General features: G+C 35.7%; 2 protein-coding genes across 4 annotated transcripts in view; one reads left to right on the top strand and one right to left on the bottom strand.

Moving 5' to 3' along the window:
• The window catches only part of LOC110457706 (replication factor C subunit 5-like), a 14,194-nt gene extending 8,243 nt beyond the window's left edge, over positions 1-5,951 (bottom strand). Inside the window, exons 1-6 of the mRNA XM_021509076.1 lie at positions 5,877-5,951; positions 4,018-4,082; positions 3,497-3,633; positions 1,126-1,205; positions 691-764; positions 2-100 (exon numbers count right to left, since the gene is read on the bottom strand). Coding sequence (XP_021364751.1) covers positions 2-100; positions 691-764; positions 1,126-1,205; positions 3,497-3,633; positions 4,018-4,082; positions 5,877-5,914 — 493 coding nt within the window. The 5' untranslated portion in view covers positions 5,915-5,951. The remainder of the gene's footprint in view (position 1; positions 101-690; positions 765-1,125; positions 1,206-3,496; positions 3,634-4,017; positions 4,083-5,876) is intronic.
• A 165-nt stretch (positions 5,952-6,116) lies between these two features.
• LOC110457705 (kinase suppressor of Ras 2-like) overlaps positions 6,117-15,611 on the top strand; it is a 48,062-nt gene continuing 38,567 nt past the window's right edge. For all 3 annotated transcript variants that reach the window (XM_021509075.1, XM_021509074.1, XM_021509073.1), the window contains exons 1-3: positions 6,117-6,305; positions 7,876-8,016; positions 14,741-14,885. In XM_021509075.1, coding sequence (XP_021364750.1) covers positions 6,141-6,305; positions 7,876-8,016; positions 14,741-14,885 — 451 coding nt within the window. In that variant the 5' untranslated portion in view covers positions 6,117-6,140. The remainder of the gene's footprint in view (positions 6,306-7,875; positions 8,017-14,740; positions 14,886-15,611) is intronic.

Here is a 15,611-nt window from a genome sequence, read left to right as displayed (position 1 = left end):
AATCGGAACCGTGTACATCTCGACTGTAGAGCTGGGATTATCTTTGACAGGTAGTTACAAATTATACAGAAACGAGTGTTTTCTGTAAATTTTTCTATCACTGCAATGAGTAAGAATATATTATTATATAATTATAGTACCATTTGGATTACGCTAATTGGTTGATTTATCTTTTACATCCTATTAACAGCTATGGTCATTTAAGGACATGCCAGATTTTAGGTTGCGGAGAAAAGCATGAATTCCTTAAGAAAAACCAACGACCTGCGGCCAGTACCTGGCAACTGTCCCATGTAGGCCTTGAACCCGCAAACCTAGATAGTCCAGACAGAACACGTTTAAGTGTTTGATGATCGTTAGGACAGTCATGATCATATCTAACTGTAATATCCCAGTGATCTTTTACACATGATTACATAATGCTGCTTCCCCTTACAAAAATGCTCTTTATTTTCCCAAAAGAAGAAAAAGTGAGGAATATCTTTCTAAATTTCAAAAAAAAAAATACCAAATCATGTGAAAACAGACTATTGTAAAGTTAAAGTATAAAAAACATTGTATCCAAGCAAAAAATGAAAAGTGATCATGCTTGAAAATAAATCAGTGCATCTTGGAAGTTGAAAGTGAACATTTAATTTGTGTGCTGCTGCCACCATCACCATGATTTGCGAAATTGAATGCTAGTCTAACCTCTTCTCAACGCATTTTGTGCATCATTGGTCATGGAATCTGCTTCGTCTAATATCACGATCTTAAAGCCTGACCTGTAATGGAATAATGATAAAATTGTCATTTCAAAAGTCTTGTGTCCGGTTGCATTGTCCAAATCTTCAAAACAATTTCACATTATTTTTCAAAAGAAAAAACGATTATAAGATAAGAATTATTATTGGGTTCTTAAATAGGTCTAGAATTTAGCTTTTTAAAAATGTTCCAGAATGGAATTTGTCAAGGTACCTTAATTGTTAGGTACACATTTTAATATGAATCCTGTACAAGGAAGTTACAAAAAGTTCACAAACAATTAAAACTATCTTGAAGTTTCTTCACAGAATATTTTGAACAAATTTGCCCGCCATTATTATCAATAATCAGCACACCACAAGATCTGCAGTTTTTACCAACCTGAAGATCGTTCTTGTACTGGCAAAACTCAGGACTTGTCCTCTCACAATTCCAATTCCTCGGTCATCAGACGCATTTAACTATAAAATTGTACAACATATTCACTGATCAACAAACAAGAGGCCCAGGGGCCTTAATAGCTCACCTGGTATTTTATTTTTCAATTTAAAACCTGCTGAGTACCATTCAGGTTTATCAAAGGAGTACAAGTAACAAAGTTGCATCTTCCATTTATAAATATTCAATTCCCTTTGCCCAAAGATTCTCTAAAACAAGTTTGGTTAGGTTAAAATCCCTTCAACGGTACAGAAGGAGAAGGATCTTTAATGTTTTCCTCTATTTCCCCTAATGGGCCCCACTAATCTGCCCCAAAGAAGGGGAATCCACACACCTCAGTTTAAACAAAATTGATTCTTTTCTCCCTAAGCATGCTTCAGACTGCATTTGGTTTAAATCCCTTCACTTGTATAGTAGGAGAAAAAAAATCCTCTATTTCCCCTATTGGGCCCCGCTCCTATGCCGCCAGAAGGCCCACACCCTCCGTTTATACAAACTTGAGTCTCCTTTGTCCAAAGATGCTCTAGGACAAATTTGGTCAAAATCCTTCAATTGGTTGAGGAGAAGATTTTTAAAGATTTACCTATTTTCCCCTATTTGGCCCCGTCCCTCTGCCCCCAGGGGGACCATACCCTCCGTTCATACAAAACTGAGAACCCTTTGGCCAATGATGCTCCAGACCAAATTTGGTCAAAATCCCTTCATCGGTACAAAAGGAGAAGGATATTTGATGTTTTCCTCTATTTCCCCTAATGGGCCCCACCCATCTGCCCTTAGAAGGAGGCCCACACACCTCAGTTTATACAAAATTGATTCTTTTGTCCCTAATCATGCTTCAGACTGCATTTGGTTAAAATCCCTTCACTTGTATAGCAGGAGAAAAAAAATCCTCTATTTCCCCTATTGGGCCCCGCCCCTCCGCCCCCAGAGGGGCCACACCCTCCGTTTATACAAACTTGAGTCTTCTTTGTTTGGTTGAGAAGAAGAAGATTTTTAAAGATTTACCTATTTACCCCCTATTTGGCCCCGCCCCTCTGCCCCCAGGGGGGGTTATATCCTCCGTTTATACAAAACTGAGAACCCTTTGGCCAATGATGCCCCTGACCAAATTTGGTCAAAATCCTCTGAGCCATTCAGGACATGTAGCATTTTAAAGGAAAAAGTTGCCGGACGCCGGACGCTGCACCATGGGATAAGCTCACTTGGCCCTTCGGGCCAGGTGAGTTAATAAAACAAAACAAAAAACAATAATCTTAACCCTTTCACCACTTTGGACCATGATGGACTCATCCAGATCAATGCATTGTAGAGTCTACTGAAGTTACATAGGGGTGAAATTGTTAAATCATCAATTATAATGCAAGTTACAACTTCGTTTTGTTTTTGTCCTGTTGAGGCCACAGCAGTCATCTTTAATGCAGATACTCCAAAGGGTTACGCTCACTTACATTCTCTGCACCCCTGGCATATGTCATGACAAAAATCGAAGGCACAAAGGTAGCTATTTGATTGGTTTCTGGTAAAAAACACACACTGACCAATCGCTAGCTGATACCTGTCCTTTGAAGATTACAGAGGAGTGAACCTGACTTCAAAGCCAGTAAATTGTACTGTTACTGGACCTACAGATTCTTTTGATGTACATCAAAAGATCAAACCAGATTTCTTGTCTCATCCACAAGGTGGCGCACACTAAGCCTTAAAACATATAACAGGGGTGCAAGAGAACGTAAGTGAGCGTAACCCCTGGAGTATCGAAGATGTTATTTCCTACAAACTACATAAAAATTGCTCAAATAAAGAAATGTCATTTATCTCATTTTACTACCAAATAAGTAAGCAATAATAATTGCATGGGACCCCCCCCCCCCCCCCCCCCCAATTCTTTCCTTACAATTTTGTCTTATTACTCCCATCCCAATTGACACCCCATTTGAAAAAGCTAGTGCTGTCACTGTAAAACTTGATTTGTTATCACCTATGTCTTCTTAATAAAACAGCAGGGGAAGCACCTTTTACTGCCACCACCCACTTTTATTAGTTCCTGGTTCTTATAGCCCAATTAAACAATTGATTAATAATATTAATTTCCATACATCCTAATTTGGATATAATTGATATCTTCTTTATCTTAAGTTTCATTCATTTGCTATGAAATCTGCCAAGGGTGAAGAGTAGGTAGATCGTACCGGATCGTAACCCTTGGCTAGCGAAGATGGCTCCAACAACAAACGCTTTGATCTGACTTTACAATTGTATTATATGAAAATGTGTTTTCTCGCATTTTTACAAAATTGCACAAGACTAAACACACCTCCAACACCATAGAATTAAATTCCTTCGGAGAGTAGATCTGTTTCGCCACAGCCAAAATGGTGCTGGTTTTCCCTGTTCCTGGGGGTCCATAGAACAACAAGTGGGGGAGGCGATCCTCTTTTACAAATCTGTCAACTGGAATGTACAATATCCTTTTTGTTTAAAATAGTTATAATGATTGACTAATGATTTTAAGTCATAAGAGAATTATCCATGTTGTATTAAATAGTTATCATGATTGGCTAATGATTTTAAGTCATAAGAGAATTATCCATGTGGTATTAAATAGTCATCATGATTGGCTAAGGATTTTAAGTCATAAGCGAATTATCCATGTAGTACTTTATTTAATTACCCAGATTAAGACCTAACCTTTTTTCTTTTATTTATGTGCACAGACAAATTTGTTGAGCAGGAAGAAATACATACCCAAACTTTTGACAGGCAATTGCTAACATAATGTAGTACTTTCAACCTACACATAAAGGGAGACAACTCTTATAGTATTATCTTCCTTACTTGTTGTAATGATATCTGCATGTGATATGAGGTCATCCAGTTGTTTAGGACGGTATTTCTCCACCCTGAAGTGAAGAAAATAGTGCTGTTATATTTTCCTGAATAGAAATGTCAAACATGTTCAAATCAACATATATATTATGAATATATACTAAAGCAAAAAATTAAAGTGAATTATATAATTTGCAGATAAATTATTTTTTTAAATTTTAAGTCTAAGCGAAGTTCATGTAATTTTCAAAAACTTGATTAACATATATTGATTACACAAATAGAAATATGTACAGAGCATGGTCAGCCTCATATCTCTTCTGTGATCTTCAAGACATACTGCAGAATGTTTGATGTTCTAACATGTTATCAACACTTGAGGTTTTATGATAGAAGTTTGAAACAAAACAGGCAGCCCCGTGCTGAACTTTCTTTATCTTATCAAAATCTTTCTTTCAGATATGTGTCACAAATTGAACTTGCATACTCTAGTTGCGGGCAAACTAAGGACTTACATGCCTTTTCTTTGAACATATATAACTTTTTAATCTCCCCCGAGGTAGCCCAAGGAATTGTAACAGGAGAGGAAAATTGCAACAGCCTGACAGGGATTCGAACCTGGGACCCTATGGATGCTCTACCAATTGAGCTACCTAGTCACTAGTGTTCGACCCAGTGACGATCTAGTTTCACTACATACTTAATTCCTCTTTCAACAAAGTCTTTGACTCCAAAGAAATGAGAGACCCTATATACTACCTACCATGGATATATTTTGTTGGGTACCAACTGAGCTACCAATAATCAACCCAGTTCAGTTCCGCTACAGAATTCGAGATGGACGCTCTACTACCCAGTGAGCTACCTGGAGCCTGTTTGTTTATGCGGAACAAATGGTTTATCTGTTTTCGAATGCAACATTCTTTAGTATAAAGTAAACCCTGGCGGACCTGCAAACTTTTATGCAGACCTTGCAAGGCTCTCCTGATAGCATCAGATTACGAGGTCTGAAGTTATGTCATAAATGAACAACTCTGGTCCAACTGGTTGGATATCTTGACTAACGAAAGCAGCTCTGGTCACCGGCTGTCGACCAAGTTTAGTTCCACTAGTGTCGACTTTCCTAGTGATGTAAACATGAATGGGATCGCACTTCATATCCGATTTAACAGTAACACTGTTACACCCAGGTTATAGTAATTTGAATTCTTAATGGCCCGACAACACAAATAAGGTCATTACAAATTGATTAGGACCAATAAAAAGTAAATTGAACCTATTTAATGAAATGACTTCAAATGAACATAAAGGTTAAAGACAACCGTCAACTTGTAAAGTAAAAGTGACTATATCATCATTACTATATGGCTACAATGTAGTGCGGTCTTTTTGAGAGAGAGAAACAACAGTTCCTAGATATAAGGATTCTGACACTTGTTGGAGTTCGTGACCTTAAGTGTATACGGACTGGACTGAGTATTGTATCGAAATATATTGTGACGAAAAATTACAAAACTGTGAAAACATCCTATTTTTAGGCCGAAACGACCGGATACCGAAAAGTCCAGGGTTCTTAACAAGACACCGCAATTCACTTGCACTGGGGTCAAAAATATTACAATGCATTGACTTTATATATTTTTCTACATGTTTGAAAAATAATATATGAATGACATGCTGATTGCGTTACAGTACTCGAAACACAGACAAAAAATCCGTGCTTGCAATGCGCCCTCCCCTGCCTCCTCGATCGCTCCTTTCATTAATTACAATCTGAACGGATAGAATAATCCGCTACACACGCCGAGAATAGAGCAGTATTGGGGTTTGATACACAATCGTCATCAACTTTGTCCAAAATAACCCACCATGGGAGATTAGAGTTCTTTTTTGCCTCTGTTGTCATTTTTCTGTTCTTTCCCGGCAAAATTTGTGTTATCTCGTCTTTGGTCACATGATCAAGCGAGATTGCAATTATCCAATATGGCGGAAGTCATTTGCAGGAGCCTGTCAAATTACAATTGATTATTGTAAAGACGAACTCAATACATCTTCATGTCAACCGGTAGTAAAACTTGAAGCAGAGGTAGAAGTATGTCCAAAAACAATATACATAGGTAACTTTGGCCAATATGTCGGAGTCCTCAGACACAGAAAATGATGCTGTAGAAAAAGCCATCGCTATGTGCAGAACTGCACAGGGAATGATCGACTTCACAGCTAAACACCTGGATGGATTAAGGACTCAGTGCGACCCCTCAGAAGAACTTACACAGAAGGAGATTAGAAACACCGAGGTAAGTGCCCCTGGGGTTTCCATTGGCCCCTGGTAGGGGGTCTCTCCCTCCCCTCCCGTGTTGGACAGGTGTGCTGTCATTCTGACTACTGTAGGCCTGTAAGACGAGGCAGTTATGTAATAGTCACTCACATGGTAACACTATAGATTAATTGCACATCCCGAGCATTGCACTTATTCAAAATAATGTTGAATACCCTTGACCATTGAGACTCTATGTCAAAATGGCTTCACCTGTGTTTGAAATGATTACATTAATTGTGATGCAGACTTGTGTACTGTTATACGACTTGTGTATTATAATGCAGACCTGTGTATTGTGATTCAGACATGTGTTCTCTGATACTTGTGTTTTGTGATAAAGACTTGTATATTGTGATACAGGCTTGTCTATTATGAAAGACTTTTACAATTATGTACATACAATACCTAATACAGACCTGAATTTCTCAAGTAGCTTATCCTATTGAAGGGAGCTAGATATATATGTAATAGCAAAGAGGGTATCCACCAGGGATGGAACCTGCAACCCCCATCTACCTAGTTCACCACTCTACTGATGGATCTAAAGGGAAATTCCCTCTAGCACGAAGCTAGAAGACAAATGTCAACCAATGTGAAATTAAATCTGCCATACTATATCCCCCTTATATGTGTTCACCATCAAACACCCCAAAAAACCCAGATTCTATTTCCCTGGCACCACAGCGAGGGCCAGCGACCCCCAGCTCTGTACCTAGTCCACCACTCTACCCATGGAGCTAAAGGGAAATTCCCTCTGGCACGAAGCTAGAAGACAAATGTTATCCAATATGAAATTAAATCTGTCATACTACATCCCCCTTCTTAAATTATGTGTTCACCATCAAACACCAAAATAAACCAGATTCCAACTCCCTGTCACCACAGCAAGGGCCACGTGACAGCTGACACCATTTGTAATAGACAGCTGACACCATTTGTAATAGAAAAGATATTAGTGTGCTTCCACCAGCGATCAAACTATTACAAATTGGTGCCGTTGACCCTCCCCGTTCAAGATAAGAGAACCCTTGGTGGGGAGTCAAAGAACCTGGGTTGGTGTTTGAAAAAAGGGGGGAATCGTGTAAAAGATGTGGATTAATTAGGTTGCCTTACAAGCGTCAGCTGTAGGAAATTTCCCTTTAGCTCAGTGGTAGAGCATCGGGCTGGAGAGACAAGGGTCGTGGGTTTGAGCCCCAGCGACGGCACTATCTTGAACACTATTCCTCGTCCTATTACAAATACACCATGCCGAACAGGATATGCTTGTCAATATCATCTCTCTTGTGCATGTATCCTATCATTTGTATTTCATCCATTTTTCCCTGTTCCTTCCTTTGTTTTGTATCTGATTCAAATTGTAGATAAGTTTACTTTGTGCTTTCTTCACTATACTCCATCTCATACTTAGTGGCCAAAGGGATGTGACCTCATATAGTAAGTACTACAAAGTAAATAGACTTTGTTTGATAAATTCATATACCAGGACTACAAAAGTCTGCATAATCATAATGTATGTATTTATCGTTTACTTGTTTCCTTTACTACAGAGTAAACTGATCAAACTGTTCAGTAAACAGCTGGTAGCTAAGGATCAGTTAGCAACAGACGATGTCCACGACAAATTGTCAGAGTACCCAAAGACAGAACAGTGGCTCACTGTGGTCGGTTTGGAGAAAGATGTCATCCAGGTAAGCAAACCAAATCAGATAATATACATACCACAATAACACCATGGAGTTTGTGCTGTATGTTATCATGGAAGGGCAAACCAAATGACATGTAGATTGCAGACATTTTGTCATGTATCATACTATGTCATTTTTCTTGGGTTTTTCAGTTATTTTCATCAGCCTTAAAGTCTGAAAAATTGTCTGGTTTGATGGAAAGTATTCTACCAACAAATTTTCTTTTCAAAACGAAGAATAAAGTTGTTTTTCATGATTTTTTGTTTGTTTCATAATTGTTTAAGTGTATTCCACTTAACAAAAGCCAGTTAAATTAACTATTCATTCACCTCAAGTTGGGGGAATGGAGAAACACATACAAAAACAAACATGAAACCAGTTTATTGCACTTGCCCAAGCCCTAAAATTGGTTGTCCAGGGCATTAGACAAGTGGATTTTTTTACACCCCTGCAGGCAAACCAACCCAAGTACATGTACATTATAGGATTGGTTTTTCTTGTCCTTGTGAGCAATTCCAAAATAAGATTTAATGATTTTTTCCTGATTTGAAAAATTAAATTAAATCATGGTCCTGTTCACTATTTCGTTTCATTGGCCGAGGAATTGAGGAAGTGTTTCGGTAACATTGATCAAAACTTGATGAAATGACAGATGTTGTGCTGATATGAAATTTGAAAGTTCATATCATCTAGAATTTTTTTATTGGAATATCTTACTGAACATATATAGCTTTGTTATCATACTCCATTGTGTTGGGGAATAATTGGAAAATCATTGTAAGTTTCCTCGTAAATGTCACGTGTATGACATATTGTAAGGCTGATCTATACCATTGTTCTGCAACAGCCTAATTAAGTCTCATCAAAGCTTGTAACCAGTAATAACCAGTGTTTTTTGTGAAAAAGCGCTTGATAAAGTCACTGATTTTTTGGTCTATTTTTATATCAAAATATGGGCTGCTTCCTTGGGTAAAAGTTGCTTTATTTTCCCAAAATGAAGATAAAATGAGGAATATCTTCCCAATTTCAATAAATCAATGCCATATTTTCGCAATTCTTGTAGGAAAACTTGGGTATAAAAACACTGGCAATGATCTGTACTGAGAAAGGCTGTAATATCTTAACTGAAGAGTTTATCTAACTTAAAAAAACAACATTTACTTGGTTGCTCAAGACAAAATGGTTTAACATTCATACACAGTTTCAGTCAACAATTACCAACTGATGGATAGTAGAAAGGTATTTAATAAAAAGGTCAAAGGTAAACATTTTCAATATCACTTTAATAGCAGTAGACTTCAAAGCTGACAGTGCAAGTTAAAAACCTTTCAATCGAGATTAAAAAAAATAATTAAAAAAATCTGGTTTTTAAATCTTATCCGTCTCTTCCTACTACAGTTTCTAAGGAAGTGCCGACATTTTAGTTTATCCTTGCTCGGTAATGAGTATGGGTATAAAAAGCACATAACCTGTCAAACTGGTTATCATTCTTCAACTGACCGTCTTGCGATTCAATGCACCATGTGCTCACACCCTGATCGGCAACAATATCAAAAATCAAAACACTCTCCTGAAGACTTGAAAATACTTCTATAAATCCCATAAATATCATCGGTCTTTCACGTGCATAGAACTGCACCAACACACAAAACTTTATTATGAACTCGTAGTTTTCGTCGTATAGACACTTTACTAGCAAAACATGTGTGAAATGCGACAATCCCAGGTGTGAAGTCAACAATGTGTAATTTTATAATTGAACCGTTCTCATGGAAATGATTGAAGTTAGTATTGTTTTCACACAGGAGGTTATAACTAGTTGGATATCTAAAAGGTAGGCATTAGTGTTTGTTGTATCTTTCCTTCTTTTCAGGGCCGGTTTTTTTATTTGGGGGGGGCAGGAATTGTGCGTTAGATATTTTAATTGGTCGTATTTTACTACTATTTTCACTTTTCTTAGATAAATGATTACTTTGATATGTTCCATTTTAATTTTATTTAACTGATCTGATACAAAATGTTGGTAAAAATCGCGAAAGTGTTATATACGTGTATATATAATATAGTAGTGTGTCTTTGCACTCATATTGAACAAATGATAACCGGTTCGACGGGTAATGCACTTTTCATGCCCAGCGAGACCCATACTCGTTACCAAGCAAGGACCAAACTAAAATGTTGGTACTTCCTTAGAAACGATAGTCGTAAGAGATGGGGAAGATCTCAAAATCAGAAAGAAGAAAATAACACACACAAAAAATCTCAATTGAAAACTTTTTAGCTTGCACTGTCAGCTTTAAGTACCTGGTAATGTTACTGGGATATACATCATTGCTAGTGACTCATACTGGACAACCCCCTTGAAATCAACCAAAATTATCTTAAGTAGCATATGTTCCAGTATTTTTTAGGGTCACCCCCTCAACCGGTACCCCTACCCTTCAGTCGTCTTGCAGTGCTAGTGTCCCCCAACATTGCATGCTGGCTCTTAATGTGAAGAAGACAAATTTGGTGACAGGCTCATTTTTGACTACAAAATATCTTAATTAAAATTTCATTTTAAGAAATTTCTAATTGAAATAAAACATGCTTGTAAAAAAGTACTAATATATATTTTTAAATCCTGAAGTTTTATACAAAAACAAATATCTGGTAAATAAATTTGTATTTACAGCGATTGTCTTTCAGTACATGTTATTACGCAGTACATGTAGGTTCATTGTGGTTTTTATTTACAGTAACAATAATGTACACCAAATCCATTAGGGGCATGTTAAGCATTATTGTGTATATTACAGCTGGTATATATACAGAACATGGCCTCCAGGCATACTTATGATTACGTGTACACAATGTGATCACTGCACAAGTGCTTTATTAGGGATACAATAATAAAACAGTAATAACTGATGGACAGGGGATATCAATATTACCCAACTTAGGCCAAACAAAAAAAAATGGTGTTTCCAGTAACCCTACCTACCCAGTACTCTATTTTTTTGTGTGCCTACCCTTAACTTTTTAAAGCAATTTTCAAAGAAGCACTGTTAAAGTCAAGATCACTCTCCTATACAAACCATATACAATTATTTGTTAAGATAAAATTTGTTACCTACCTACCGTCCTACCCTAAGTTTTCCCAACATGTTACAGGAAACACATATATTTTTTTGTCAGTCCTTAATAGTGGCTATTGATGTGACCAACTCATCAATATCATGCTTATTGATAGATGACCACTAAGCTTTATGAGTACATGTAAATTAGTCTTTCCATAGCATATATTTTGTATAATGATCGATTGTTATTATTATTTATTCGGAGAATGCAAATTCAGAAGTATACTGATTGATTTTCTGAATCTTATTAGTTTTATTAATATTAAATTAACTCGGTTTAAGAATAAATGCTCGATTTTCTAAATATTTTTCAATTTTGATTATTAACGGAAAGATAACATTCAGATATATTGCTGATTTGCTGATTTTTTAAAAAGGTTTTTATTGTCATAATTATTAAAGAATTACATTGTCAAAAGATACAGTACCTGGTAGCTTCCTTCATGTAACCATTGAATTGTAGTTATAGTTATTAGTGTATAAATCAAAAATCAGAAATATTACTTGTTTTTCTGAATCTTTTGATGTCTCGAACTTGGTTTGATCACCGGGGGAAAATCGGAAAAAAAATCAAGACTTTGATTCAAGAATGTTGAACTTTGAACCTCTTTCAGGTGATTGTTAGGTACAGTTAATTGCTTCACTTCATTTATTCGTGATAATTTTCAATGTTTTCCTAACAATGTAGCGGCTCCTTGTTTGTAGTTCGAAACAGGGAGAAATTTAACTCATTAAACTTTGATTAAAAAATGGATGATCAGTAGTGTTATATAAATAAACATTCATGACTGTGCCTTAAGTTTGACACATCAAGAAATTTAATCTTTGAAGTTCGATTTATAGAAGTTTTACTAAACATAGGAAAGAAAAAGAATATGTATATATGTGGAACATGTATGTACATACACAAGCAATTAAACATACTGTTATTCTGTTTATAATTTTGAATACATGTATAAACCTCAGTTTGTATCAGTGTATTAATTATTACAGTTTGAAGAGAGGTGCAGGTTTTTTTTTTTAAACATCTACTTCTTGCATTTTAATAACATTAAATGATTATTCATGTAAAAAAAAAAATTATATGCATAATTATTCATCCCTGAAATCTACCAAAACCATCACATGTGAGAAATATTTTTAGTCCAGAGGTCTGGAATGCTGTAATAGGTAGTCTGGTTAACATTATACCTCGACACTTGTTTTCGTGTATAGTTGTATTAAAGTGTATGATAACCATGCTTTTTTCTTAGATTAGGGCAAAGGTGTCGCATTTCTACTTTTAATTTTCTATACACAATCCCTGTGAGGCATTTCAGGACTTGGTTATTGTCCTGTATATTTATTATCAATTCCCAAAGGAAGATTTAAAATACCAGTGTTTCTAGTTAGTTCAACCTGGCACAACGTACAAGGGGGAGCTTATGTGGGGGTGGGGGTTCGTCCGTCGTTTGTCATCTGTCGTCATCAACTTTTGCATTAAATGACAGATGTCCTTGCAAGCTGATTTTAATTTGAAATATGACACCTAAATACTTGAAATATTTCAAGTATTTATGTACATTTTATAATTTACTCAATTTGAATCGGAAACAGTCAGTTGTGCAGTACAGGTGAATTTTTTTTTAATAAAAATTGATCCATTCTACATCTAAATCAGATATGATTAATTAATTTGTTGTATTATTATTTATTTTTTTACAAAATAAAATAAATTAGAAATTTTGGTCAGAGACAAAATCTTTAGTTGTAGATTGAATTGTGATTACAGAGAATGGGGACATAACTTACAGGTAAATTTGTGGTCAGAAGGAAATGGTTTCATGGATCCTGATTGGTTTAATTGATAGAGGGCTATTTCAGGAAGTTGTTTGATTGTGTGAGCATATATACAATACAGGCATATTTGTGGATCTGGTTACTGGAATAATTGACATACCTCTGTGGGCACCTGTGTGTACACTACTGTGTATAAGTGTATATACACTTTACATACCTATACCCTTCGTTATCTCACCTGAATCTACAGGTGATATTAACCAAGTAATCCACAGGTTAAGCTTTCTGCACTGTACCTGTGACAAGTTATTATCAAATCTGATCGGAAAGTTAAAAGGGTTTAATAAACAAGCTTAATGCCCAGCATAGCTGACATTCCAGGAATAGCTGTGATTGTCCGCTGAGAGACATTAGCATAAAGGTGACAGGCGCTACCAATGGACAATACATTGTATGCATAAACAACCACTACTTCAACAGACAATCTGCTTTTATTGGCCTCCAGACATTAATAAATGAGCTAAAATTCTAAATACACTACATGTACAGATTTACACATTCCTTCGTACATTAGGTAGCTGCCAAGTTATACATTTGTTGAACAACAGAATTGAATTCCGTCCTCAGCTTTTTATGAAATTTCATATATGTTATTATATATTATTTTACTTTCATTTACTAAAGTGTAACAGAGTAAGTGCTGAGTAGGACAAGTTCTTGTGATAATACTAAAATGTAACTGTTGAAAACAGTAATTTCACATAGTTCTACACTTGTTATTTTAGTATGTGCTTCTGATGAGTAAAGATCCATATCAATACATCGGTCATCTATAATCGGCATACTACCAATTTAATTTTTGGAAAACATTTCAAATATGGTTGTATAGTACGGCTCCCAGTGATTATGTCTTTATGTTTTCAAATGCACCATTTTCCTTTTTTTCACCAAATTAAATTGCAACATTTAAGAGATTGTGACAAAACCCAGGTGTGTTTGTCAAATAAAACTTGAAACTTATACACGGTACGTTTATGTATGGAGAAGTGCACAACACTTTCTATATAATTTATATAATTATATAATCCCTAGGGGCCAGGCCAGAGGGGACGGGGTGATGGGGATCAAATACATTTTTTTTTAAAAATGGTTGGTTTTTTTAAGAAATGAAACTTGATACAATTTTGTACACAGGTTTCGCATGAGTTTGTGTTTCAGAGTGTAAATATTAAAAAGCCAAAATCACCACTACTATTCATAATTCAACAAATCTAGGGACTTCAATCTTTAGTTGGTATTGATCAGACTTGGTACAGAGGTCAGTTATGTGAATACCTCTGATGAGTTTGTGTTTACGGCTACCAAGGTGACGGTTACGCTTGATTAGAGAGAAAAAAATGTTACCGACTTTCATCACAGATCTGAATCAAACTGATAAGAAATAGAGAGAAAGACATGCATACATGAACATTCGTATTCAACTGATTTTGAATGACTTCATGTTTCATGATGCAAAGATCAAAGTCACTGTTTCATATATATATATATATATATATGCAGTAAATTTCAACCAATGGAACGGAACTAATTCGTTTTGCATGACAGCAGGTGCATTCTTTTCTTATAGACCTTTTTTAGCTCAAGTGAAAGAGCTCAACAGAATTAATGGTATCATTTTAATCGTTTACAGTATGTTGTTTTAATGTAATAAAAATATATGATGAATATAAGATGTAAGGGGTTGAAATCTAAAATATAACACTTTTATAATGATGTTCGTGATAAACAAAGTTTCCAGTGTCAATTCATATATCTTGTGTCTTTGATAGGGTGTACTTCAAAGGGAGATAACTCTTACATCACTACTGGACATGCGGGAAGATGAGGTGAAAAACCTACTGCTGAGGTTTGATTCCAAAGAGGAGGACCACAGAAAGTTCAATTGTGCTCTACGTAACCTCAAGAAATGGACAGGTTTGTCAATCTTATTTGTTTATCTGTGTCCATATGTAAACTTTACTCTTCCTTGTGTATATGATTATGGACTGGTGTGCCCAAGCACAAAGCTGAAAAATACTATTTCTGGGTTAGAAAATAGGGTAGTCCGCTAGTCAGAGATTAGTGAAATCTCTAGCTGGACTATAGTGGTTCTAAAAACTGCTTACCCCATGTATAGACTAGTCAAAATGTTCGGTATTATCGGTACTTGTTGAATATTATTGGGTTTGTTGAATTTGCAGATGGACTGGTAAAATTGGAAAATTATTAGTCCAGCTGACTAGGGTATATAAAATTAATTTCTAACCCTGTTAATTTATAACATAATTTAGAGTAGAATTCTTTTTTGACCAGTTGTCAAATCTAACTCATGGTATATTTGTTTTAAGAAAAATAATTTTGCCACTACACTAAATAAGTGTTTACACTTTCACTGGTGATTAGAAAAGGAGTAAAATACTCAGAATTGAGCAAAATAAAATGTTTAGGGGTAAAATAAAACGTCTAGGAGTAAAATAACCTGGAAAGGAGTAAAAATTTACCCCATACGTTTTATTTTACCTCTATCCGGGTTATTTTACCCCCTTGACAAGTTAAAGTACTCCTAGATTATTATTTTACCCCCATGACGAGTTAAAGTACTCCTATTTAAGTTATTTTACCCCCCTGACGAGTTAAAGTACTCCTAGATTATTATTTTAC

The sequence above is a fragment of the Mizuhopecten yessoensis genome, unplaced genomic scaffold, assembly GCF_002113885.1.
Source record: "Mizuhopecten yessoensis strain PY_sf001 unplaced genomic scaffold, ASM211388v2 scaffold9301, whole genome shotgun sequence".
In the NCBI taxonomy this organism is placed as follows: Eukaryota; Metazoa; Mollusca; class Bivalvia; order Pectinida; family Pectinidae; genus Mizuhopecten; species Mizuhopecten yessoensis.
This window is presented reverse-complemented; position numbering and strand designations above follow the sequence as displayed.